Source organism: Centroberyx affinis, unplaced genomic scaffold, assembly GCF_046629955.1.
Source record: "Centroberyx affinis isolate AG114_WGS23_722 - 3 ecotype Tasmania unplaced genomic scaffold, CSIRO-AGI_Caff_v1 ptg000557l_1, whole genome shotgun sequence".
NCBI classification, from domain to species: domain Eukaryota; kingdom Metazoa; phylum Chordata; class Actinopteri; order Beryciformes; family Berycidae; genus Centroberyx; species Centroberyx affinis.
This window is the reverse complement of record NW_027279200.1, coordinates 508441-534846: the sequence shown is the minus strand read 5'-3', so window position 1 is coordinate 534846 and position 26406 is coordinate 508441. Positions and strand designations below refer to the sequence as shown.

Genomic DNA, 26406 nt, shown 5'->3' with positions numbered 1-26406 from the left:
CAAATTCTAAAGATCTAAAACAGTGTGCTCTAATGGATTGCCCCTTTGGAAAGTTGTAAAAAAAAAACCGTTTGTACTGGTATAGATCTTCCAGTTACCTCAAAATAAACAGTCATAAAACAAGAATGTTCTGTTAGGCTACACAGTGTGAACAGCGTGGTTTCCACTATCGGGCTTGTTCAATAAGCATATATTTATTTCACAAGTGCAGCACGAGTTAACCAACTTTGGTGTGTCAGCGTTTAACCTTTAAAAAGAAAAGGCACTCATCAGCAAATGAGAAGCTTGTTGATGGAAGACGTTCATATTGCTCTGGAGTCTCATAGGTTTTTGTCACTGGTGATAACATGGTGATCTTTGTAACATTGCCCATCATGCCAGCCGTCGTTCTTATATGGTGGTCTCAAAATTCTGTGTGTATCTGTCTGTTTGTTTGCCTGTGTTTGTTTGTATAGTGTGTGTAGGCCTATCTTCATAAGTGGAAACTGTGAGTTGGCTAAGAGGGCTGACTAAAAAGCACTGGCTGGCATCCTTATTCTCCTGCTCCGTACACTTAAGTGAACTCTCATCTCCTCTCCTCTCCTCTGGGAGCTGGCTGTTGATGATGGAGTGGGGAACAGAAGAGAAAAGAAGAAGAGCTGTTTGCCCGCATCTGTTCTCGCTCTTCCACAGCCCCTTTCTCTCTCTCTCTCTCTCTCTTTCTCTGATCCGTGGAGATGGAAACTAACCTCTCCCTCTCCAGCCGTAACCTAAACTAAAGAGGCAAACAGTCTCTCCAGTGTAAACAGGTGCTGGTGTTGGGCCCACTCAGGAGGGACATGCTGTCTCTGGTAGCATTCAGACTGAATGAGCTCACTGAGTGACTTCTCCCAGAAGCCCAGTACTGTACTAAACTGGGCAATATGTGTGTGGTGCTGTCACAAGTAATTCCATCATCCTCAAGTCAATAACAGATCGATGGCGGTGCTTATTTTTCCTCTGTCCCTTGTGTCCACCTGTATTTACAGTTGACTCTCTGACCTTTTTTCCCCTCGGTTTGTCTGGTTTTAGTCTATAGTGCACACAGTTGATGGATATGTGTATGTTGGGGTGTAAATAAGATTGTTGGCTAATGCATGTGCTTATATGGAAGTAAACTATCATGCACACACATTATCACTTGGAGTATAGAACGTGTGCAAGTGTAGTATGTTTGTTTCTGTGTTATTACATTGTATGTATGTGCTTGTGTGTGTGTGTGTGAAGTATGAGTCAGTGGGTGTCCTAGGTTTGCTGATGGTGTTTACCCAAGCTGCCATGTGGTTGGCATTTCTCCACTAATCCAGCCTCTCTGGAGGGGCTCCTTATCCTAACCACTCAGTTTTCCCCATGCAGCTTGCTATTATATCACAGAGAGAGAGGGAGAGAGAGAGAGAGGGAGAGAGAGAGGGGGGAACATACAGGTACACTCACACACTCTGCACTTGCATCACACAGGCAGAAATAAACCTTTTCACTTCCCCTGAGAGGCTTCATGCAGATGCTCCACCGGTAACCAAGCGTCATGCATCGCCCAGCTCTTTCCTTCCCTTTTTTTGTCTCTCCCTTTGTCACTGGGTCTCTTCCTCTATCTGTCTTTTTCCCTTTTTCTCTGTCTCTTTCTTTCTCACATTCCCCCCATCTCTCTGCAGCGCTGCACCGCTGACGTCAGCAGCCAGGAAGCCCTCTGTACTTCTGAGTGCCACAAATAGACACAGGCTGATAAAAAAGCACCACTCTCCTATAAATAGCCCTGCATGTCTTTGCTGGATTCTGATCGAATGGGAGTGGAGCAGGGGTGAGAGATGGTGATGAGTGAGCAAGAGAGAAAGGGAGAGAGAGAGAGAAGGAGTAGGAGGATGAGAGGGCCCCAGCGCTGCCCTGAGACCTTAGGGACCTGCTGTCTGTCGCTCACTCTGACATACTTCCCAGCTCAGATGTAGGGCTCTGCACTGCACAGCTCTGCACATGTAGCAGCCTGATATCACACCAGCTCATCTACAGCACACAGTTCACTCCTATGCTGTGATTTTAGGCTTTGGAGTTGGTGCAGAGGAGGCAAGGTTTTACGGCTATCTGGAAGTTTGGAGGGGGGTCTTTTTCTTATTAATCGATGCGGATGTGGTTTGATATAGTCTGTGTGAAAAGAGGGGGGGAAAAAACAAGCTCTAGGTGAATTGAGTAATGTAGGGGAAAATGTTTGGGCAGAGGCAGCAGTAGTACAGTAGCTGAAGGTTATGTGTAGGTTTTAGTTTTCTCTGGAGTATGGTGCTGCGGTATTTCCAATAATAGTACCAATGAGGCATCTAGGGATTCATACAGGGCACAACTACACCAAATATGATGGATGCCCTCAATACAGTTATGTCTGTCATATCTGTTTGTCAAGTTTGATTTCATCATGGCATGATAATTCACATGGTGTTGTAGTGTGAGTTGAAGAAAGGGCTTTTTCAGAATAGGAAGAAGAATAGAGATTGAGAAAAGCTAATTGTTAAATGTAGGATGCCACACTATCGTTTGTGTCTTTTATAATCCTCTAATGAACACTCGGCATCAAAATTGGCATTAAAGTAGCAAGGATAAGTCAGTCAGACAACATGCAGGCTGAGAGTTGCCTTTATGGAGTAGTCACTCTACACTGTGGTCACCCTTTGTCAGGTTTTGCCATCTGGCTGCTGCATCAGAGGGACAAGCTGTCCTCAGTACTTCCCGCAATTGCTCTCTTAATTTCTATAATCAGCCAGCCTGAAGTCCAGCTTTCTCAGTATAGGGATGTGGGCTATCAACCTATTAGATCGAGACATAAACTGCTCCATCACCATTCTCCGACCTTCATCACATCTGTGCCCAGGAGGGTGTTCTCCATGTGGAGCCAGGTGAGGGCAAGCGTGACTGGGATAACCTAGCCTATCTTGGGAGACATTCAATAATCCACCAGCTACACGGCCTGGGGGAATGTGCCCAGTGTAATGAGTCTTTAACACAGAGCCCCATATAACATCCCAGTGTACACACACACACTGTTCTATTGAAACATTCAGTAGCCTCACCTCTGGCTCGCTACACCTGGGGCTACTGCAGCAGAGCTATTACTTTCTCCTCTGTCTGACAGGAATAGCCTACTACTACAGATATAATGCAGACTATCCTCTTCCCCCTGATTCTGCATTCCTCCAAATGGTTCGATGTGCACTAGTCCGTCTCTGCCTTCTAATTGATTTATCCCCCAGTTAATTGTAATCACAGTAAAGCTCGAGTAGGCTAGTAACTCACTGCCTTGCATTTTATGTGTATGTGTGTGTGAATGTGCATGTGTGCACGTATGTGTATGCGTGCATGTGGGGGTGTGTGTGTGTGTATGCCCACACATGGACACATGCATGGCTTTGTACGTGTGTACCAGTGTATCTGTATGTACAGTATGTGTCTGTATGTGCTGGTTTGCGCATATTGATTACTGAGTGAGCAGTGGGTTTGTCTCATTCTCAGTCAGAGCACAGGTGAGGAAAACACCAGAGACTGCTTCAAAACACGTCTCCTGCTCTTGCTTGAGCTGATGTCTATCTGACAGCTTGTAATGCTCCTGGTCAGAATACCAACAAGCCGGATGTGTAGGTGTTTGTGTCTGTGCGCACGCTGTAATACACGTTCTCTCTCGGTGGGAGACCAGCCGGCTTGCTGCAGGATCGGGAATGCCTGGGTAAATCCATCTTGTGATGGCTTTAGGGGACACACACACACACACACACACACACACACACTGGGCTGTTTGCACATGTTGGGGTTTTGGCTGGGAACTCTAGTCAGGCGGTGCTCCTGAGCCGGTTGTTTGGAATTACGTGGTCAAGGGTCCCACTCTCTTTCTCATTAGACGCACGCACACACACCACCAGATTCCTTCACACACAGCTCCAGCAGGTGAGGCTAGTCCAGCAATGCTCTGTGCTGGGCCTCTCAGCAGGAGGAGAGGACCTGCTCCCATGTTTTGGCAGAAACACAGCAGCCCTGGCGCGGCTGCAGATTAAGCACTCTGTCCCTGGCCCACTTGATTAGAAGTTCTGTGGTCCAGAAATTGCGTGCTCGCCTCCCTCCCTTCCAGACACAAAATGTCTCCCCCGGTTCTCTCACTGATGAACAGATTTTGGAAATGGTAGAAGGGCCTCGCACACAAAGGGCTACACCCTGCATTTAAGAAAGAGAGCCTCGCCTTCTGAACCCTGACCGCACACTCCTCCCCCTGTGACCACACACGCATGTGCTGTAGTGGGACTTGGTAGTGAGTTGTTCTATGCATAGGGTTAGTGTTGTTCAGTGTACTTCTCAAAATGTAATTTGTGTTTTCTCCTGTCCCAATAGGTGATAGTGGACACCCCCACCAGCCCAGTCACCAGTGGCCTACCCTTATTTTTTGTGATCACAGTAACAGCTATCAAGCAGGTAAGACGCTGCCTAGTACGGCTGATGAAATTTTATTGTGATTGCTATTGCCATGTCCTCATTTCCTCACATTGTCTCTCATTGCATTTCATCATTCCTCCCTCTCCATAACATAATAAGTCCCTCCGCCTTCATAACTCCCTTGCTGTGAGTTTTGTATAAAGTACGTGACTAATGCTCTCTTGGGTTTTGTATTAATGTGCTCCGCTGGTGAATTCTGATTGGGGAGAAAAGGGAATACACTCTCTGGGAATGTGAGCAAATGGAGAGAGAGAGAGAGAGAGTCTATTATACAGAGACAAATTATCAAGGGGAGTGTCTCTTTCTCACACACTGCTGCAGCCGTGTCCCAGCTTTAGATGTATTGTTTTAGGATTGGCTTTTTGGTTAGCCTACCGCTGGGGCTTTGAAATGCACAATAATGGGTAGACTTCCTTCCAAAAATATATGGGACACACTGATAGTGCTGGACTGCCTTTAGCCAGGCTTTGAAGTGGGACACCGGGGCGGTCTGTCTTCCTCTATTAGTCAGGCTGAGGTGAACCGTATAGTTCCACTGTCCATCCGTGGAATGCCTCTCCTCTCTCTTTGCCTTTCATCCTCCCATCCACCTGGCATCGTCTCTCTGCATCACTCCCCCCCACCCCCCGACTTTTTCTCTTCTCCCTTCACCTTTCCCTGCAACCCCACTCTCTGGCTCCAGCTCTGCTTTGGCACACCCCTCTGCATTCCTGCACCACCTCTCTCTATCCCGATCACTATCATAAACTACTTATCAAGTCTACATTACGCTTGGTACCCTACACTGCTGTAGCCTCAGGAATTGTTTTTTGCCCTACTCAGGGTAACATTTTCATGGTACACTGTTCCAATGCACTGCTGGACAATCACCATGCATGTCCTTCTACCGCTGCACCCACTGTGCATGTCATGCTGTTATTATGCACATAATCATAAAACAGGAAATTTGTACAATGTACTGTATATTGTGTATCTTGTTCTATCCTCCTACACAGTGTGAGATCCTGTTAAGTCTATTACGTATGCCAGTATGTACTTATGTTACTGCATTAGTTGTAAGATTTATCCTGTGTACCAATGTCACAAAGAACAATTCTTTCACATTTGTTATACTTTGCAAACAAAGCAATACAGATTCTCATTTTGATATTCCGTGTTAGGGATATGAAGACTGGCTGCGGCACAAGGCAGACAACGAGGTGAATAAGTACCTGGTGACAGTGCTAGAGGACGGCCGGAGAATACGGAAGGAGAGTGAGAAAATCAAGGTACCTTTCAGCAGCCACATCTTAGCCAAGATCCCCTGGAATAAATATTCCCTTGGAGACGAGGCCAGAGAGTAGCTGCTGGCAGCTTGGCATGACTGTGTTTGGAATATATGCAGGAGAACGTGCTCTCTCTGTTGAGTAGATGTCCCAACTAGGCCTGTGCCGATATGACAATTTCAGAGTACGATTACCTTGACCAACATTATCTCAATATACAACATTATCTCAGTTACTAAAAACATTAAAATTTTAAAAGCAGTACTGTAATATGCTTCAATCATTTAAAAACAAATGCATCATATCAATCACAAGCCAGTTTTCTTTTTTCTTAAATAACAAAATTATAAAATGTTGGTTTAGCTTATAGAAACTAAGGAAATCGAAACAACAGCATCTAAAATGAAGTCAGATGCGTCTCAAATAAAGTGCTACTGGTCTGTATCCACTATAACTCAATCAGCAACATGAATATAACAATTTATTAGAGGGCTCTCGCTTTTGGGGAAAATGATAGGGAAAAAACATCAAAGATGACAGACGGGAGACGTTATCGCGGTGGTCACGGTAATAAAAATTAGTGGCGGTATCATAACTGTGATTGTTTTTTACCACGATAAATAGTTTTTATTTATTTATTTATTTATTTTTTATTTAACCTTTATTTAACCAGGTCCATCCCGTTGAGATACAATGACCTCTTTTTCAAGGGAAGCCTGGCCAAGACAGCAGCCTAAGAAACATTAAAATTGCAGCAATTAAAAACAAACAACACCAACTCACACAACAAAATAAATAAAATACATGCTAGATATAAGCAACAGGATTAAGAATTTAGTCAGGTGCTAAAGTGCGATATGTAGCTGCTACAAAATCTCTCATACGTAATAGTAATTCTGGTTATTGTCCCTAGTCCCATGGGTGTAATGGTCATTGATGTTGCCAAGGTGGGGTGTGCAGATAGTTGCTGTAATTAATTGTTGTCTGTCTGGTATGGACGATCTAGTATGGACTAAGATCTTCTAGCATCCTACCACTGAGTTTCAGACTTCAGACATATAGAAGTCTTGGTGTTTGTTTCAATCTATACGGAGTACCAAATGGGTGGGGTTTGCTGCATCAGGACAAATTAGATGGTGTCAGGTAAATTATCAGTCGCAGAAAAATACACTAAATTTACTTTGATTGTCTAAACTTTGTGGCACTCGTCTTGTAGCAAACCCCACCAATCTGGAACCTAAAAAGTAGGTGCAAACAAACCATGACATTTTTTTACAAGTACTATTTGTGTTCCTTTCACCAGGTTGGAGATGTGGTGGAGGTGGAGGAGGACGAGACCTTTCCCTGTGATTTGATACTGCTGCAATCTAACCGGGATGATGACACCTGCTTCGTGACCACAGCCAGTCTGGATGGAGAGTCCAACCATAAAGTAATTTCAACCGTTCTGCTGTTCATAGATACATTATACAGTAGTGTGTATTACCCCCATAATGTTTTTTTGTGGCAGTGGTGGTTGGGTGGTAATTTTGGTTTTGGTTCCATGTCTGTCACTATTTTGGTCCTAATTATGCCTTCAGTGCAGGATGGTAAAACTAAAGCTGTTCTTATTAAAGTGTAATTTTGGTATTTATAAATATTAGGACTATTAGGATTAGGGGAAGAGGTAAAAAGGAATATTATTTAATATTTCATGTTTTTCCAACAGTGGTTGCAATCTTACCCTAACCCTCCCTGTAATTGACTGTCACTGCTTAAGGAATATAGGGTATATTATTTGTGTAGTTCCTATAATTAACATAGGGATTTGAATCTATTTAGCACCATTATTTTCAGTCAATTAACACGTATTTGCCACCCTTGTTCTCAAGGCAATTTTTCTCACTCTGGTCCCTTAGCAGTATGTGTTTGTGCTTGTTGTGCTTATTTGTAAGTCACAGTATCTGTCTTTACATTTAACTGTGCTTTCTGTGTTTGAGTGGTAAGTGAAGGCTAAAATGACCACTTGACCTGAGCCAGGCAGCACTCACACACTCACACTCTTTTCTATCTCTGCCTCTCCCGCTTGTCCAGACACACTACACAGTGCCAGACACAGAGAAGGATCTGGAATCTCTCAACGCCACCATCGAGTGCGAGCAGCCGCAGCCTGACCTCTACAAGTAGGCACTCATCACGTGGCCCCAACAGATTTACACTCCAAGAATGCGTTGCCTATGGTTTGTTGGGCATAGGATTAACACAACTGCCAATTGAAAAATGTCCTAATTGACTCTAATGGTAACATGTTGATAGTAAAGTGGAGACCTGTCAGCAAGCCATACTGACATATTATGACTGGTGCTGGTGGGTCTGGTATGTCCGGGAGGCTTCCCAGAAAATGAAGGGAAAGTTCAATTGGACAGTTTTGGCCTGACCAGCTCAGAGGTGATTCCTTACTCATTTATGGGAATCTAGGCTCAATCAACAGAAAGCCTTTGGCTCCCCCTAGGGGCAAAGAGTAGGACATTGCCATTTAGCCAGACATCAGAGTGGTGTTTGAGACGTGCTAAGGAAGTCGTAGTGCCAGATGCTGACTTTTCAGAATCAATAAAACCGACAGGGTTATTGCCAGCGTGCTGCTGGCTAACCACCAGTAATTAGCTGGCTCCCTAAACTGTGCACCCTCCTGTGAGTTCTTGGTGATGGGCAGATGGTGTTGTGATAGACTTGCAGGTGCAATGATGGGTACTTATAGGTTTGTTAAGTGAAGGAGGAGTCCCACATGGCTTGACTTTTCATATCACAAGTTCAGATCCAGACTATTGTTGCCAAAGTGGAAGGCAATATATGCAGCATGACAAATATCACATGTGTTTTGTTTGTACAAATTCCTTTGGTTGGTAATTGTGGATGGATTGTGCTTGTTCTAGGTTTGTTGGCCGTATGCACATATACAAGAACGATCAGGAGCCTGCAGTGAGGTGAGAGCATTTCTCTTTTTGATACTTCCCCCTAGACACAAACACCTAATTTTAGAAAAAAAAAAAATCAAAGCGCAGTTGCTTAAGCACTCACTTGTTTCCCTTTGCATTACCATCAAATCATTATTTCACTGATCCTTTATTGCAAACAAGCATTAAAATAAAACCAGGCTGGCACAGCTTCAGCCAGCACTTCCAAAGCACTCTCACGGGCATTTGTCATTGACTGTTTTGTAATGGCAATATAACAAAAACGTCACTGTGTCCTTCTCAAGAACATTGGGACCAGTGTAAGCCCAGACTGCAGTCATATATTGCCACTGGCTGTTTTAGACTTGATGCTAGCTTTGCTGCCAAGTTGCCAGTCGGAGCATGGAGCGGCATGCCCATGGACTGTATAGCTTCTGTGCAACTAACTTGTTCTGTATATTGGTGTGGTTGTTCAGGTCTTTGGGCCCAGAGAACCTGCTCCTGAAAGGGGCTACTTTGAAGAACACTCAGAAAATCTGTGGTGAGTAAAAGTAACTTGACTTAATCAAACTGATTAATGGTTTTGTGTCTAAGGATTGGTCAATATCTAAAAGCCAATCCCCATCCTTCTGCTCCTATTCTCCCTACTCCAGGTGTTGCAGTTTACACCGGCATGGAGACAAAGATGGCTCTCAACTACCAGGGCAAGTCTCAGAAACGCTCCGCAGTAGAGAAGTAAGTTGGGGAAATTAGTGTGCATTAAAAGAAATCACATTACCTGTGGTACTGACTAATTTCAATTTACATGTTTCCAGGTCCATCAATGCCTTCCTTCTGGTTTACCTTTGCATCTTGGTGAGCAAGGCCCTGGTGTGCACTACACTCAAGTATGTGTGGCAGAGCAAGCCTGGTCAGGATGAGCCGTGGTACAACCAGAAGACCCAAAGAGAGAAGGACACCAATCTGGTGAGGACACATTGAACAGTGAAATGGTGACTGACATAATAGTGTTATCACTGCAGTGTGCAAGCTGCAAGTGTGTGTCTGCTTGTTTATTCTTGAACTAGTTTTTAAATATTTTTTGTAATTGTGGTGATACAGATTTTAACATGTAAATATGTTCCTGTGTTCCCCTTTTTTTCCATCAGTACCTGAAGATGTTCACTGACTTCCTGTCCTTCATGGTGCTCTTCAACTTCATCATCCCCGTGTCCATGTACGTGACTGTGGAGATGCAGAAGTTCCTGGGCTCCTTCTTCATCACCTGGGACAAGGACTTCTTTGACCCTGAAATCCAGGAGGGTGCACTGGTCAACACCTCGGACCTCAACGAGGAGCTGGGACAGGTCAGGCGGATGGACAGAATCAAACATTAAACATTATTGGAATGGCAGAATGGCATATGAGGGGCATCCTGGTGGCTTAGTGGTCTAAGGCCCATACCATGTAACTGTGACGTTCCTGGGTTGGAATCTGGTCCAGGTCCTTTGCTGTATGTCACCCCCCTCTTTCTCTCTCCCACTCTCTCCTGTCTCTCCACTTTGAACTGTCCAATAAAGGCACCAAAAAAATGACAAAAATAAGATAACGACGATAACTGTGGTATACAAGCACTTGATTGTGTGTCTTTATCACTCTTTATCACCCTTTGGTGTAATCTGCTGTCATTGTGTGTCTGTGAAAGCTATTTTTAAAATTCCTGATCTGTGTGAATACAATTGCTTTGATAACCAGTAGGATGATTTATAAGGTCAGTGGGATGCTAAAGAGAGTTCAAGTTTTTTTTGTGGGTGCTTATATTGTTAACCCACCAAATGACCTCAGTCTAAATTAAGAAAACATCCGTGACTGTGAAGTATGAGCTGCTCTTAATTAGACCTGATTGGCTGTGCCGCCCTGATTGTCCTGTTTTTATTGTACTTCTAACTCAAACAGTGCAGCCGTAGATCAGCTGCACTTGGTTTGCCAGATAATTACTTTAATTTAAGGTGATGCTTCGTTAAACTGATTTATGCCGTGTAATTCTGTCAGGGAGTAATTGTTCAATCTTATTGTTTGAGACTGTTAATTGGGCAAATGTATTTTTACAGCTTTGAAAGAGCCTGTGATGTACTTTCACATTGCCTGCAGGTGGAGTACGTCTTCACAGACAAGACAGGCACTCTTACTCAGAACAACATGGAGTTCATCGAATGCTGCATCGATGGTTTCCAATACAAGTACCGGGACGCAGGCTCAGAGTTGGACGGATTCTGTGTCACAGATGGGCCTGTGAGCAAGCTGCAGCAGAAAGCTGGCAGGGTGGGTGGTGTGGTATCCCTCCGTCTGTTGTAAAAGACACACATACTCACACACACACACACCAACCAACATATGGCCATTACATAGCTCGCTGCTCAGAAAGACCCTTCAGAGGTCACCCACATACATTCTCCTTGACATGTCAACATATGCACTCGACATGGGGGGAGAGGGGCGTGGGTGTGTGCTCTTGACATGGACACTCAGCCACCTGATAACACTGTACAAGCTGTTGCATTTCACCACCTGCGTGATAAGAAGTCAATTTAGACAAACGGTTGTAAATCCATGGTTGTAAATCTATTAATTTTAACTCCAGCTACTGTATATGGCTGCATGTATGTGGCTGCAAGCCCTCTGTTCAGTTATAAAGTTTCAGTTATCAAGTTTATTTATTAAAATAAAGTAATAAATATTTGATTTTAAATTAATAATGTTTATGTTATTAAATAGTTCATTCTATTAAGCCATATTCATGTTGTGTGCTTAGGAAAAGGAAGAGCTGTTTCTGCGGGCGCTGTGTCTATGCCACACAGTGCAGGTGAAGGAGTCTACAGGACCAGGTCAGGGCCAAGAGGATGGACTGACAGACCAGGTGGATGGCTTGGGGCTGGATGGAGAGGTGGTTCGACCAGAGGAGCAGAGAGGCTTCATAGCCTCCTCACCTGATGAGGTGGCTCTGGTCAAGGGTGCCATGAGGTGAGAGATGGGTGTATGATTATTCATTCAGTCAGATTGATATTATCATTATACCAAGCTGACAAATCAGGTGAATATGAATAAATGCCTGGTATAGTTTTAAGTTGCTAGAAGAGTGGTTTACTATTCTTTATAACATTCATTCATACATGAATACATAAATGGTTCATTCCTGACTCTTTGTCTCCACCTGCAGGTATGGCTTCACATTCCTTGGTCTGGAAAGCAAGAACATGAAAATTCTGAACAGGAACAATGATGTTGAAGTGTAAGTCAGTATTTGCAAAGAGACTGAATAATATATATTTTTTTATATTTGTGTCTTTTTGAAATGCTAATTTATGCAAAAGTTTTTATTTGAATTTTGGACTCTTGATCTCTTTCCTTAGGTATGAGCTGCTTCATGTGTTGAACTTTGACCCAGTGCGAAGGCGAATGAGTGTAATAGTCAGATCTAAATCAGGTGAGCCTGAGATTACTTTCAGGTTTACTGCATTGACCCTTGTCTGTTGGTGGCCCTCAGCCCTGACCATGCTCTGTGTGTGTGTGTGTGTGTGTGTGTGTGTGTGTGTGTGTGTGCGTGTGTGTGCGTGTGCCTGTGTGGTTTTCCAGGTGATACGCTGCTCTTCTGTAAGGGGGCAGACTCTTCCATCTTCCCACGTGTCAGACAGGAGGAGGTGGACAGGATACGCACGCATGTGGAGCGTAATGCTACGGTGGGTCACACAAGCCTCCTACTTCTTACTCCAGTAGCTTCTATCCTAGCTTTCCTGGTTACATTTACATGTGTGTATGACAAAGCTTTAACTTGAGTCCTGTACTGATTTCAAAACTAATTAATTCAGTGCTTCTTATTGTAACACTGGGTTGTGTGTGTTTCCTTTGCGCAGGAGGGCTACCGGACACTGTGTGTCGCCTACAAGCAGCTTAATGCAGACGAGTATGCCCAAGCAGATGCAGGACTGAGGGAAGCCAGGCTGGCCCTGCAGGACCGAGAGGAGAAGCTCATGGCTGTTTACAACCAGGTGGAGACGGGCATGAGTCTCATAGGAGCTACCGCTGTGGAAGATAGGTGGGTGCTCACACAACAACATAACCACAGCTCTCTCTCACTCAGCTGACTTTTAAAGCTCTGTTGATTATCTTGCATTTTAGACGTCTCACATGCTGCTATTGTCCTTTCTCATTCCCCCTCTCTTCCTCTCTCTTATTAAAGGTGCTATGTTTATCATTTTTAAACAGCAATATAATATTGACAAATCTTAACCTGTCTTACTCATTTCTTTATTTTTGTCCCTATCCCTCAGACTTCAGGAGGAGGCAGCAGAGACCATGGAGGCTCTGCAGGGGTCAGGCATGAAGGTGTGGGTGCTGACGGGGGACAAGATGGAGACGGCCAAGTCCACCTGCTATGCATGTAGGCTGTTCCAAAGGAACACGGAGCTGCTGGAGCTAACAGTGCGCACGCTGGAGGATGGAGGGAGGAAGCGGGAGGAACGACTGCATGAGCTCTTGCTCGATTACCATAAGAAAGCCGTACAGGACGCACCGCCGGCCAAGGCAGGCGTCACCAGGTCAGTGTCCACGCTGGTATCATTTCAGCCTATTTATTGATATATTGCAATAGATTGCTGTTTTAGATTATAGTGATAATTTATCCAACCAAAATCTTATCAATTGAAGATGTAAATGGAAAAACTAGCTCACCACTCTGTTCGAAGTGCATTTATATTATTGGTATTAATTAAACATCAATCCTTAATTCCATTTGTGTTATGTAGGAGCTGGTCTACAACCAACCAGGACTATGGTTTTATCATAGATGGAGCCACTCTATCCATGGTCCTCAACTCCTCTCCTGACTCCAACTCCAGTCGCTACAAGAACCTGTTCCTTCAAATTTGTCAAAACTGCACTGCTGTGCTCTGCTGCCGTATGGCCCCTCTGCAAAAGGCACAGGTCAGTCGCATCAGCTGAACACATTTCTTCATTAATGATTTACTAATTAAGTTATGCTAACTTATATGATAAAAGTAGGGAATTTTCATGGTGAGCAACTACAGTTTCAGATTGTTCTAATTGTCCCCCCTGCTTATCTCTCTCCATCTTTAGATAGTGAAGATGGTGAAGAACTCTAAAGGCGGCCCCATCACCCTTTCCATCGGAGACGGAGCCAACGATGTCAGCATGATTTTGGAAGCTCACGTTGGCATCGGTAAGGCATCCCACGCCAGAGCTGACTAAGGGATCTCTAAAAGAGTCCTCCCAAATGGAGGGAAAGGTCATTCTTCATTGAAGGCATTGTGTAATTTTCTGTCCATGGTGTTCCAGGTATTAAGGGTAAAGAGGGCCGACAGGCAGTGAGGAACAGTGATTACGCCATCCCCAAACTCAAGCACCTCAAGAAGCTCTTACTGGCACATGGGCATCTCTACTATGTTCGCATTGCTCACCTCGTGCAATACTTCTTTTACAAGGTAGGAGGCAGTCTAGTGAGGAGCAGACACTGTTTGCTATCTTTCTCCAAACTGACTGCATGATTTTTATCAGACCAAGGTCTTGTTATTGGTTTCAGCAAAGACTGTGTTTGTCCCAAACAAACTTGAACCCTTGCTAGATTTGAGGATTATGTGGCTGAGTGTTTTGAGAGATACAGATCTAACAGAATCAGTCCTCTTAAACAGCTTTTCAGATTTAATTCTAGTTGATGTACTGCATTTTTCTAAGCATAACACTTAAGTCAAAAATGGCTCCACTAAAGAGGTGAAAACCTATGAATGCATTTGATGTCCATCAGTCTAAGCTCTTTCTCTTTTACTTTCTTGTTTACTTGCAGAACCTTTGCTTCATCTTACCTCAGTTCTTGTACCAGTTCTTCTGTGGATATTCACAGCAAGTGAGTATGTCCTGGGGCTCGCTGAGGTTCAAAGATGCTCTGAACATGAAAGGAGGCAGAGTGTCCCCTTGAATTCACACCACCTGCTCCTCCTGAATGCCAAACTCTTCCCCTCAGATTGACCCTCCCTCTCTGCTCCCAGAATGTCTGAAGTATGATTGATATATATATATATTTATGTATCTATTGATTTAGACTACACAGCACTATTAAATATTAAAGACACACTAGCATAAACACACACAACGTTTGTTGTATACTGCCACCATGGTACATGGTATATGGGAAATTATGTCATCCTGGTGGCGTCTGTGTGTGTACACGTTCTTGTAAACACAATAACTCAAGAACAATACATGATAGAAACTTCATACATGCACCACAGATATCCCCTATAGAGTAGTAGCCTATCAGCTGTGTATGCTTAAGAGTAAATTAGTAAAGTAAATTATATTTACCATCTGTATGTGACATCGACCTCGTCCACCTCAATCCCCTTGAGGTTTTTGCGATACACTGGTGTTGCCAGCATATTCTGCCATTTATTCAGCCATCACGCCTCTGAGCTGCTGAATACAATTTGGCAACATCCATGAAAGATGTCTGAGTCGCTGTGGACACCAATCTGCATAGCTGCAATTCCCAGCTTCATAGCTTCACTGATCTGGTCTTCCATGAGAGCGACCAACAGCAAAACGACAATGAAAATAGGATCATGACCAGAGAAATTTTCTTGGCCACTAACAGAGCTAATAGGGTAGATGATTTGATTCGATTTTGGAGCACCTTGTTGCTGAGATCATATTATACCACACATTTGTTATGTGAATACATGTATGTTGACATAGAAATATTAGCTAATTAATGTGTTAATTAGCATAATGAATGGGCACATCAGCGTAACTGGTTATGTTTAATATATCATGGTGATTATGGCAGGATATTAGGCAGCTCAAGTGTCTCTTGTTTCACTATGATAGTATTATGACTCATCTTTCATTAATTTGGCATGTCTTGCTCTTATAGGTGAGGCTGAACATTTCATTTTGTTTGGTAAAATCTGTCCCTCATGCCACTTGATACATCAGACAGTTATATCTCACATGGCCCCCGGCTCAGATCAAGCTTGTCAGGCCCATTTGTGTGTATATCTCAATGCTTTTTGTTGTCATGTGACCCCACAGCAAAAAATGCAGAGAACCCTCTTGCTGTGTAGCTTGTGGCTATGCTTGCTTGTATCACAGTACAGTATGTGTAAGGATGATGGTGTGTATGAGCCTTGTCCTCTCCATGATATTAACCCCCGGTTACCCCATCCCCCCTCCTCCTTCCCCGCTCCTCCTCCTTCACACCCTCCTCCTGCTCCCATCCTCCCAGCCCCTCTACGATGCAGCCTATCTGACGATGTACAACATCTGCTTCACCTCTATGCCCATCCTGGCCTACAGCCTTTTGGAGCAGCACATCTGCATTGAGGTTCTGCTGGACAATGCTACCCTCTACAGGTACACTTTGGGAAGTTCCCTTGTTGCAGCCCATTTCCAACTGCTGTAGATGCGCTTGCTATGTTGTTCTCTTTCTCTAAAAAGGAACAGCACCCATATTTATGATTTCCTGTACGTTATTCCTTAGGTCTAGGACCGTTCAATCAATATTTGTGAATATTAATACCTCTCTCCCGAAGCCAGAAATTAAGACTTTGTGATGCCAGCAATTTTAAGTTTTGGAGCTGTTCAATACACAATAAATTGGATGCTGATTTTGTGGACCCACAGAATATCAGAGTTTTATACGTAAATAAGCTGCAGGAGTTGTACAAAATAACATAGCTTATTTATCAACAAGCAACATAAAGCAACTAAAAGAGACCAAAATGTCGGTGCCAAAATTGCAGGTGCATCTCTCTTTTTGTTTTTTGTCTTTTGTCACTTCCGAACCAGAAAATATACACAGAAATTCCCCTGGTCGCTTTCCCAGTCACCAATCAGGAACATCTTTTCAAATTAATTTTTTATGGAGGAACTCCAGACTTTGTACCTGATGACATTAAGTTTGAGTCTTACTTTTGTTTTTTTTGGCTTTGGAAGAGTTGTTCAAGTTTGACAGTTTTGTATTGGTTAATTGACTGGACTGTTCTAGATCATTGGAATAATATACAGGGATTCATCAATAGAGTGGTGTTCCCCTTTTCATGGTTTAGATTATATGTAAAGAGGCATAAAATAATGACTTACTTGCATGTATGTCTTTCTCTCTTCACTTTCTTTAGGGGGATTGCCAAGAATGCCATGTTGCGGTGGGGACCCTTCCTCTACTGGACTTTACTGGGAGTCTTCCATGGCTTGCTCTTCTTCTTTGGTGTCCGATATCTCTTTAGCAACCCGGCGCTGCAGGACAATGGCCAGGTCAGTCCCCTGCTTTAATGCCGCTCCCAATTGGTTAAGCATACTGAGCCTCCTAAATACGTCTGCTCATTTGTCTTGTTCAAATCCAGGTGTTTGGGAATTGGTCATATGGAACGATAGTCTTCACTGTCCTTGTCTTCACTGTCACGCTAAAGGTAAACTACTCCCCCTGTTGTTGTTTATTCAGACTTTTTGTCATTAGAGCAGCCTGTTCAGTAAACAGATCACGTCTGACTCTGATTCTTTTTTCCTTGCTTGAATTATCTTGCATAACATTGAGTTTGGCAAGCTGTGCTGGATGTTTGACATCTGAAATTCATCACACTTTTCTTTACCAATCTAGCTTGCTCTGGACACAAGGCATTGGACTTGGATCAACCACTTTGTCATCTGGGGCTCCCTGGCTTTTTATGTGTTTTTCAGCTTCTTCTGGGGAGGCATAATATGGTGAGGACACCTCTCAGGATGAAATGACATAAATAACCGTCCCGGTTTACCTATAGCCAACTCAGTTCTGCTCCATTCAACCCTTGCTCTTCAGTGTAAATCGAAGTGTTCCCTCTCTTCCAGGCCCTTCCTGAGGCAGCAGCGTTTGTACTTTGTGTTTGCCACCATGCTGAGCTCAGTGTCAGCCTGGCTGGTCATCGTCTTGCTCATCCTGCTCAGCCTACTGCCTGACATTCTGCTAGTGGTGCTCCGCAAACCCCGCGGCCCCCACGCACGACAGGTAAAACTGGCACACACACGCCCTCACACACACATTTGTAACATTTGTACTATCCATCTCTATTTTCTCTCTCGACACTGTTACCTGTAGTCGCCGCATGGAAAAGGACACCCCCCATCCCCCTTCTCTCTCTCTCTCTCTCTCTCTCTCTCTCTCTCTCTCTCTCTCTCTCTCTCTCTCTCTCTCTCTCTCTCTCTCTCTCTCTCTCTCTCTCTCTCTCTCTCTCTCTCTCTCTCTCTCTCTCTCTCTCTCTCTCTCTCTCCCCGTCCCTCCCTCCCAGATTTACCATGGTATATTACTTAATCCTACAGCAGAAATGTTACAGGTCTTTGTTGTGATATTTTGCGGTTGAGGCAAGCCCTTTGTGGGTTTGGATTCTGAGGTCATATTCAAGATATCTGTTGGCATGCTGTCATCTATTTTGATGCAGTCCTTTGCATTTTGTTCTGGAGTTGGCTATTTGTCTTCACAAGGACTTGGTTGTTATTGATGCAGCCCATCCATAATTGGGCATTAATACCAACCATAACAGTCTGATGCAAGCTGTTGGGTCAGGGATATGGCTGCATCCCCCACCTTCCCTCGAGAAGACAACCTTCCCAAACTTTCATTCCAATTAGCTCCCCATGAGGCACATGAGTTTTGCCTCCACGCAGTTGGAATGGTTTGACGGTACCCATTTTTTTTTTTTTTTTTTTTTTTTTAGTTTGGGTGTGTTCCATGTTTTTTTTTTCAGCTCTGTGTGCCTAGGCTTTTTTTGTTAAACTTCTTTTGACTCAAAATGTTCTGCACGTATTTGCAGTTTGACAGAGTCAAACTGCAATTTTGTACAATATACAGGCTTATAAAAAATTAACAAGATGCTTTTAATTTATTTTTTGGCATGTACAGAGCCAGGCATACCTTGGATTTTGCTTTAAAATGAAAGATGACACTGTTGTAACTATAGGCGGTATAGTGTAACTATTACCTTGTCATTTTATCTAGAACACCCCCTTTAACCCTATCTTTACCTATTTGCCACCTTTCCAACTTTGTCTTCCTAACTAGTTTTCTCACTTCTGCGCTCACACTCTCTCCTCACTCTGTCTCACCCTCTTATTTCTTTTCTCTTCCTCTCTGGACCTGCTACACTATAGATGAAGCATCGCCTTCCTTCCTCGGGGACATCTACTATCTTCATGCTGTCGCAGACCGCTAGCACTCACAGCTTCTCCTGGAGTGACTGAGGTCTCTTTCTCTTTCTGTCAGCTCAAGCCTATGCTTTAGTCCTCTCAGCTCACCGAGTTTCCATGTCTGCCATTCTTGCTCGTTTCCAACCTGTCGTGCTCCTCCTCTCCTACTGTTATGCCCACTGTTAACTGTTACTCCCTCCTTACCCTCTAAGTAACTCAGGGGTGGTGTCCTATAGGCTATAAGCAATCCCCACTCTTGGTGGGACAGATTAGGTCAGATATTTCAGATTGGAGGATGAATCGTTACATCAGGGATGCTATACTTGGAAGGTCCAGTCTTAAAATCATGACTTGAATTGCTGTTTCTATAGATATATGTATTTTAAATCCGGAGGAGTGTTGGTCAGTTGGTCAGTGGGCCAGTGTGTGCCCAACTCCACTCAGCGGCTTCACATAGCCTAGTCTGTCAGCAGTGTGGAGCTGTGAGGACCAGGTTTCCCTGCTGAAACCATGCAGTCAGTCTTCCATCCTTGTCAACAAGTCTGTCCAGTTGTATCAGTCACTGTGTCCTCCCAGCTGCCTGTGCTGCTCCAATGCCTGCTGCCTCCGCATGTCCAGTCAGGTGAATGCAGCACGCCAAAGCACCCAAACTTACCTGCATGAGGCTCAAGCCAACAACCTCATCCTGGACCCCCACCGCAACCCCTGCAGGTCACTGCATTTTGTCTGTGCGTGTGTGCGGGCGTGTTATGTACTCATGTTTTTGTTTATTTTTATTTTTTTTTTACTAAATATGCACAGGAAACTAGGCCTATATTAATATAGTTGATATATGAGCACTCTACCAATTGTTGTTCCTGTTAGGAGGTCCGACCAGCTTGCTGTATTCATAGCCTTGTTGAGGCATCTGAAAATTAATGTGAGGAAAGGGTGTCTAAACAGATGTATATATGTGGATTGATTTTCACTGTCCACTTGTCCCCCTGGTGTTGAAGTGTTTCTCAGTGTTATGTGTATCCTCGTGTACGTGTGTCTTGTGTGTGCAAGAGACAGAGGGAGAGCGAGGCCGAGTGTGTGTGAGAGACAGAGAGTGTGTATGTGAATGTGTTTGTCAGCGTAGTGATGTCATTGGTATCTCTTGCCTCACCCTTCCAGAAGAAGCCGGTTGAGTCGAGCGTGGGGGGCCCCCAGTCTCCCCGGTCTTCAGCCAGGCCCCTGCTCATGAGAACCTTTTCAGATGAGTCCAATACTGTCATTTAAACAGGTACCAGCCCACCTCCAGGCCATTTTAGCCAATCAAAGACACCCTCCCCCAACCAACCTCTGCAGAATCCATGGACTCAACCTCTAACTTTAACAAAAGAATCTACTGCATAGAGCCCAAACCCTCCTGTGGCAGGCAGACCCAGTGTGTTCTCATGTGTTGTGTAAGCTGCTATTGGCTGGCTGAAGAGATGCACTATTCTCATGGCAGACTTGAGTTTTGTCTATGACATTTTGTAGTTAATATGGTCAAATGCATCAAATCTCTATGCCTTAACCTATGTTGCAAACTTGGATCTACAGTTTTTTTGTTGTTTTATTTATTTTAATATTATGTTAGCCAGCAGAATGACGGATGCTCCTTTCAGCCTCCCTCTAGATGCCCAGCTCATGGAACCCCTTGCATGTGCTTTTTGAAAAATTCCATGATAAATGTTTTTGACAAATTGAGTCAACCTCATTTTATGATCAGGAATTTATTTGTGCCATCGGGTTAAGTGTGTGTCTGAGTGTGTGGGTGTGAGTGTCTACCAGTTTGCTTGGGTTTCCTTGTTGGGAGCGTGAAACAACAGACGTGGTAATCTGCTTTTGAATTCCCCAGTGTAACATCGTTGCACTTACTGTAGTATGGTTTGGTTATGGTTGTTTTATTTTGTGTGCATGTCCAAACCTGTGTCGTTGGTCGTCTTCTGTTTTTTTTCTTTGCATATAACCTAATGTGTTTGTAACTGCCGAGCTTAGCTCAGTGCATGGTGTGTCTTTGCCTTAACCTGAGGTTGAACGCTGCTGCATTACATACAGGGGGTAGACAAAAAAAATGGAAACACCACATGAAAAAGGACTTTAACTTTGAAGTAGGTAAATCACAATTACAAAGGCAGCTATACAGATGACTCATTAAGTTGAATGCCAATATGTGACAGCAACATAAGGCAAACTGATTTAATGTGGCAGGGGGGAGAAGAAAAAAATCATAACAGCATGCACCAGGGCACAGAAGAACAGTGGTCATTTGTCAAAGCTAACAGACAAGGATGGAAACACATTTAACGGGATAGTTGCTGCTATAAACGCCACAAAACTACGGCTTCAAACATTACCACAGGATTGGCACCTGAATCAGCATCTCAACACAGTCAAAAACTGTCTGTTGTTAGCTTGACAAAGCTCGTATTTACGGCAAGGTGGCCATAAGGAAACACTATTCCCTCAACATGTTCCCGTATTCCAAGATGATAATGCACACATACACACAGCTAAACACATTCAAGAGTGGTTTCATGAACACCAGGATGTAGTGAAACACCTTCCATGGCATCCTTAATCACCAGATCTAAACATCTTTGAACCTAAATGGGAAGTTCTGGCCGCTGCTCCTTATTAGGCGCCCGATATTCATATATTGTCAGGTGTTTCCATTATTTTGTCCACCCTCTATAGGTCTGAATGCCACACCTCCCCTCACCTTTGACCAGGGTCATTGAGATCTGGGGGAGGGGCAAAATAAAGGCTTAACAATAAAACCAGGCTTTTCGCTCACAGCTTTCACGGTTTAACCTGATTTTCTATTCTCCCTATAGCTGTCAGAGGACTGCCTCCTACCGACATCCAGGTAAACCATAAGGAGACAAACCCAACATGTCTGTTCAATGTTGCAGCTGAGCTTCAACAGATCAATAGAGTTAAGCGACCTGGGTGAAATCGGGAGCGCTTCCTTGATTGATTTCAGTTTATCTGTGGTGTTGGGAATGGTGTATTATCAGTGAGGATACTTGGCCAATCACTGCTTATTTTCTACGATTGCTTCGATTTTGGGTGATTTCAAGGTGTCATCTCCTCTTCCTCTTGTTGACTCGTGGCAGATTTGAGGCTCACGGCGAAGATGTTTTAGTAAAATCTGTCTACTTGTGTTTTTCCTGCCTCCAGATCGCAGCTGTCACACCACTGTCCTACAAGCACCTGAAGGAGCGCGAGTGAAGGGCAGTAAGGAGTGACAACAACACTGGCATCTGCCTCTTTCAGGATCCCATGCCAGTCAGGCCAGAGCTGCCTGCCATTTTGCCTGATCTGGAAAGAAGAGGGGTAAAAAAAAAAACAAACAAAACAAAAAAATGATCAGAAGAAAAAGAGAGACGACCTACCAGGGGGAGGGGGTGAAAAGGGGTCAAAGCAGTCTTTTGACTTGCTGGTGCTGTGTCTCCCTGCTCCGTCCTTCCCTGTCCCCTCCTCAGCATGCCTGCAGAGCGGTGTTCTGCATTACTGGCCCATGCAGCACGGGCGCATTTGTACCACATTTTTTTTAAAACTAACTACTCAGATGACAGGCATGCGTTTCTGCAGTTTTCTTTCTTTTCCTTCTGTTTTTTTTTTTTTTATTTAATACTAGCTTAAAAATGAATGCATACACGGCTGCCTTGTCAGTAGCTCTACCGACTGCTGTGTTTTAACATGCAGTCGCGATCTCCACTATCCCAGAATGGTTCACCTGCATGAAAGGAGGCTCAAAAGAAAGCCACATTCCACTGATGATGTTCTTGTTATTGTTTGTATCCTGCAAGGTTTGTACTATGACATGATCCTTCTGTTCTTCTGTTCCATTTTCAACGGTTATTACGCTTTCAGACGTTCTACTTTGAACGGTTATTACACTTTTCAACAGTTATTACACTCCACAGGTCATGTCGAAAACATAGTTTAAGATGAAAAGTTACTGTATGTGAATTCAATTGAGCTCAAAGCAGCAAAGAGGCTGTTAGATCAGTCATCTGCTTTCTGGCCTGATGATGTGATTGAATTGTTTCAAATATGTCTTTGTAGTGGAACTGCATTTTACATTGAATACTGAGGTAAGAGAGAAATTGAGGCCATTTTACCATTCAACCCAAAAAGTGTGTGTGTTTGTGTGTGTGAGAGAGAGAGACTGAACGAAAGACTAGAGATTTTAATCGCGTTCTAGCAATGAAACGTGTCTGCCAACATGGCTTGGAGCATGACCTAAATCTTCCAACCTCAGCGATAATTTAAGAGATCCCAATTAAGATGAGAAAATTAATATATGTGCTGTACTGTATATAGCTTAGAGATGTATGATAGCCTCTGCTCAAAGCCAAAAAGATGTCTGAAACGAACTGTAATGCCCAATACTGTCCAAACAAGTGTGAGCTGAAACTGACACGTTTGTGTGTGTGTGTATGTGTGTGTGCACGTGTTGTATAAGTGTGCACAGCTGTACTGGATGAGAATAGCCAGAAACATGGGCAACCTGTGTGTAGTGAACAACAAGATTACTTGAACCTTGTAGATGTAGTATGGCCGATGTTACCTGCACTATAAAGCAAAGTGGCTCATTCTTTGGATAGGCACATGGACATATGCCTGAGCACACATATGCACATATCACATAGATAAGAACAATACACACATACACACACAGTGACCATACACATTGTACACAAAATATATGCGCACATGCACTAAAGCCCAAAAGAGGTATTTTTCTTCATGACTCATTAGTTATCTAGTTTTGCATTATTTGTCTCAGGTGGGCTGAGGTTGGAGAGTAAAGAAACCAACTCCAGACCTCTTTCTACCAAATCACCATAGTTAATGCCACTGTGAGGCTCTCCTTTCCACCTCCCTGCCATTCTATTTTGGTCATCTGATTCGCAAAGCTGGTGGCTAATGGGATGGAGCGAGTGGGCTGTTTTGCCTTTTCTGTCCTTTAACTTCTAGCGTGTAGCGCTTCATACATTCCATTTCTACATACCATGAGTTGAAACACTTTTAGATACTATATTGGAAGATTTCTTTTTTTTTTTCCAAACATGTAATGTGTATTTGGCATATTTATTGTTAAGCGTAATTTTACTCACAAATGTTATATTTTTATTACATAAATCTTTTTTATTGTGGAGAGTGATCAGCTTTGTGCCAGTTGAGTTTGCTTGTGTTATTCCACCCCTGATATGAGCCTGTGCCAATTTTATTTGATAGTCTTTGTCATACATGCAAAGACGGGCAGCCCCCCAATTAACTCCTCAGCCATTGCCACTCCTTTCACACACTCCTCATCATTACAATGGATGAGCATGTGTTGCAAATCATTGTTGTTTTGTGTTACAGTCAACCGCTGTCAAGGCTTAAAATGGAGCCAACGAGGTGATTTCATTGTTTACTACCTTACTGTTTGATCCCTATTCAAACCATAACTCCGTCCTTACTCTGGTACTGGTCAATTATTTGACCATGGGGACTATAACTGATATACTATCTGTATCATAATACTGAGTTTCTGTAGCCTGGCACATGTGGTCAAAACACAAAACTTTAATGCCAAATGGAGATTTGAAAATGGAATTAATATTCATGTGTGTTCTTGAGTGATGGAAAAACTTACATCTACAGCATAATTTTCTACTGAAACGTTGATTTTCTGAAATGATATTAGTGCCAGATGTTAGGAGAGAGAGACGAAGCTGTCCTTTACTCTGGCATGAGCATGCCACCTCCAGACTGCACTGTGCCAGGGATATGGAGGAGGACACTGAGAGGGGCTGCCTGCTTTGTTGAATTTGTTGAAATGAAAAACAAACCTTTAAATGACATCAGAGATGCTATTTTCAAAGCTTAAAAAATTCTTGGATTCTAATGTTTTGTCTGTCTAAATGAAAAGTATAAAAGAATGGATTGTATTTTTAATGCAACCTTTTTCCAGCCACTTTTGTAAGAAAACTGAAACGTCCAAAAAAAAGCACGAGGCTCTGTGGTTGTGGAGACTGGCCCTGTCTGTGAGGGGTTGAATGAGCACTGGGATGTGGTGCTGCTGCCTACAGGTGGAGGCGGACACCAACAAGCACCTCAGCCCGGCGCCTGCAGCAGGGACACCCTCCCACCTCTGGCCCTTTGGGTCTCCAGCCTCAGCACTCCAAACCTCCGAGCTGAATGTACCTCTTTAAGACCAGTATGTTCAAAACCTGATGATTTTCTGTAATAAAGCAGAATGTTTTGAAGATAAACCGTGACCTTGTTGTAGTTTGTTATGGGACGAGAATATATCAACAATTATGTAAGCAGGTTCTGTCTGAGATATGGATGTGTGCATGTGTGGGTGTTTGGGTGCGTGTGTGTATGTGTGTGTTTGACCACACTAAGCAGATGCTGTGCAGTAATGAGATGGCTAAGAGGCTAAGCTGGATCAACTGGGGCTGCAGATTTGTGTGGAGTACTCCTGCTCTCCTGCTTCATGTGTGGCCTGACATCAAGGAAACCACAGCACATATAACACTGTAAGTCACTGTGTGTTAGAGAGGGGAGGTTTACATTATATGTATGCACAATTATTCTCCACTGTACTGAGTACTGCCCCATTCAAAGTTGTGGGCTGGCTAGTGGGGAGTTGAGTTGAGAAAGGCTCTGTCTATCAGTATGTACACAATGCCATCCTTTCATATTTGTTTCTCTATTTGAATGTGATTGTTGTGTGTTAATGGGTGTGCTCTCGCATGGGCCAAACTTGTTGGCTGAGGGTGCGGTAGATATTCATATTCTTTTTACAATAGATCCATTCAGATGTTATATATATCTGTGTGTGTGTGTGTAAGAAAGCTGGAGAAGGAGGGAACATGAACAAGGCTGCCAGACAGCCTAACAATCCTGTGTACTGTAGGTCAGTCAGCAGTATGGAGTAGAACAGAGCAAAAGGGAACATAGAGGAGTGTGAAGTGAGAGAGGAAAAGTTGGGAGGGAGTTGGCAGTGTGTCAGGACTCTTGTGCCCTGCACGGTGCAGAGCTGACGCACTAAAGCTCAGAGAGAGAGAGAGGGAGAGGGGAGGGGCGAGAGAGAGGCAGACAGCAGTGGCCAGATGGAGCCCTGTTTGTTTTGAAGTAGCCGACTGCTGTTGGGAACAGGACACTCTGCCGACAGACTCATTGGTAGTGTGTGAGTGTGTGTATGAGGGTAAAAGTGCATAGCACCAGAAATCTGAGCAACAACAGGAGGACGGCGAAACACTGATTTTTGCTTATGTGGACAGCTCTTCCTCCTCTGTGCTGTAGCTGTGCAGTGCTGTGCTGCTCTGTATGGAGGCACTCTATGCAGCTCAAGGTGACTCAGGAAGATCCAGAGCCGGCCTCAGGGAACTGTCCCAACTGGATCTTGGGACCCGCAGAGGCAGGTGGGCATAAGTTTCCCTGTTGCCCCCCTCCCAGCCTCCCTATATTGACACTCAATGGAGCTCTATAGGACTGTGAAGAGGATGTGAGGC

At 43.8% G+C, this 26406-nt stretch overlaps 1 protein-coding gene across 1 annotated transcript in view; it reads left to right on the top strand.

Moving 5' to 3' along the window:
- atp11c (ATPase phospholipid transporting 11C) overlaps window positions 1-25147 on the top strand; it is a 44929-nt gene extending 19782 nt beyond the window's left edge. Inside the window, exons 4-31 of the mRNA XM_071518184.1 lie at window positions 4378-4458; window positions 5640-5747; window positions 7048-7176; window positions 7818-7906; window positions 8657-8707; window positions 9154-9218; window positions 9331-9412; window positions 9493-9643; window positions 9826-10023; window positions 10808-10978; window positions 11469-11677; window positions 11874-11945; window positions 12067-12140; window positions 12290-12393; window positions 12568-12749; window positions 12985-13251; window positions 13459-13636; window positions 13790-13892; window positions 14009-14154; window positions 14514-14573; window positions 15951-16078; window positions 16843-16978; window positions 17068-17133; window positions 17322-17425; window positions 17549-17705; window positions 20036-20144; window positions 21724-21755; window positions 22070-25147. Of these exons, the coding sequence (XP_071374285.1) occupies window positions 4378-4458; window positions 5640-5747; window positions 7048-7176; window positions 7818-7906; window positions 8657-8707; window positions 9154-9218; window positions 9331-9412; window positions 9493-9643; window positions 9826-10023; window positions 10808-10978; window positions 11469-11677; window positions 11874-11945; window positions 12067-12140; window positions 12290-12393; window positions 12568-12749; window positions 12985-13251; window positions 13459-13636; window positions 13790-13892; window positions 14009-14154; window positions 14514-14573; window positions 15951-16078; window positions 16843-16978; window positions 17068-17133; window positions 17322-17425; window positions 17549-17705; window positions 20036-20140 (3216 nt within the window). The 3' untranslated portion in view covers window positions 20141-20144; window positions 21724-21755; window positions 22070-25147. The remainder of the gene's footprint in view (window positions 1-4377; window positions 4459-5639; window positions 5748-7047; window positions 7177-7817; window positions 7907-8656; window positions 8708-9153; window positions 9219-9330; window positions 9413-9492; window positions 9644-9825; window positions 10024-10807; window positions 10979-11468; window positions 11678-11873; window positions 11946-12066; window positions 12141-12289; window positions 12394-12567; window positions 12750-12984; window positions 13252-13458; window positions 13637-13789; window positions 13893-14008; window positions 14155-14513; window positions 14574-15950; window positions 16079-16842; window positions 16979-17067; window positions 17134-17321; window positions 17426-17548; window positions 17706-20035; window positions 20145-21723; window positions 21756-22069) is intronic.
- The last annotated feature ends 1259 nt before the right edge of the window (window positions 25148-26406 follow it).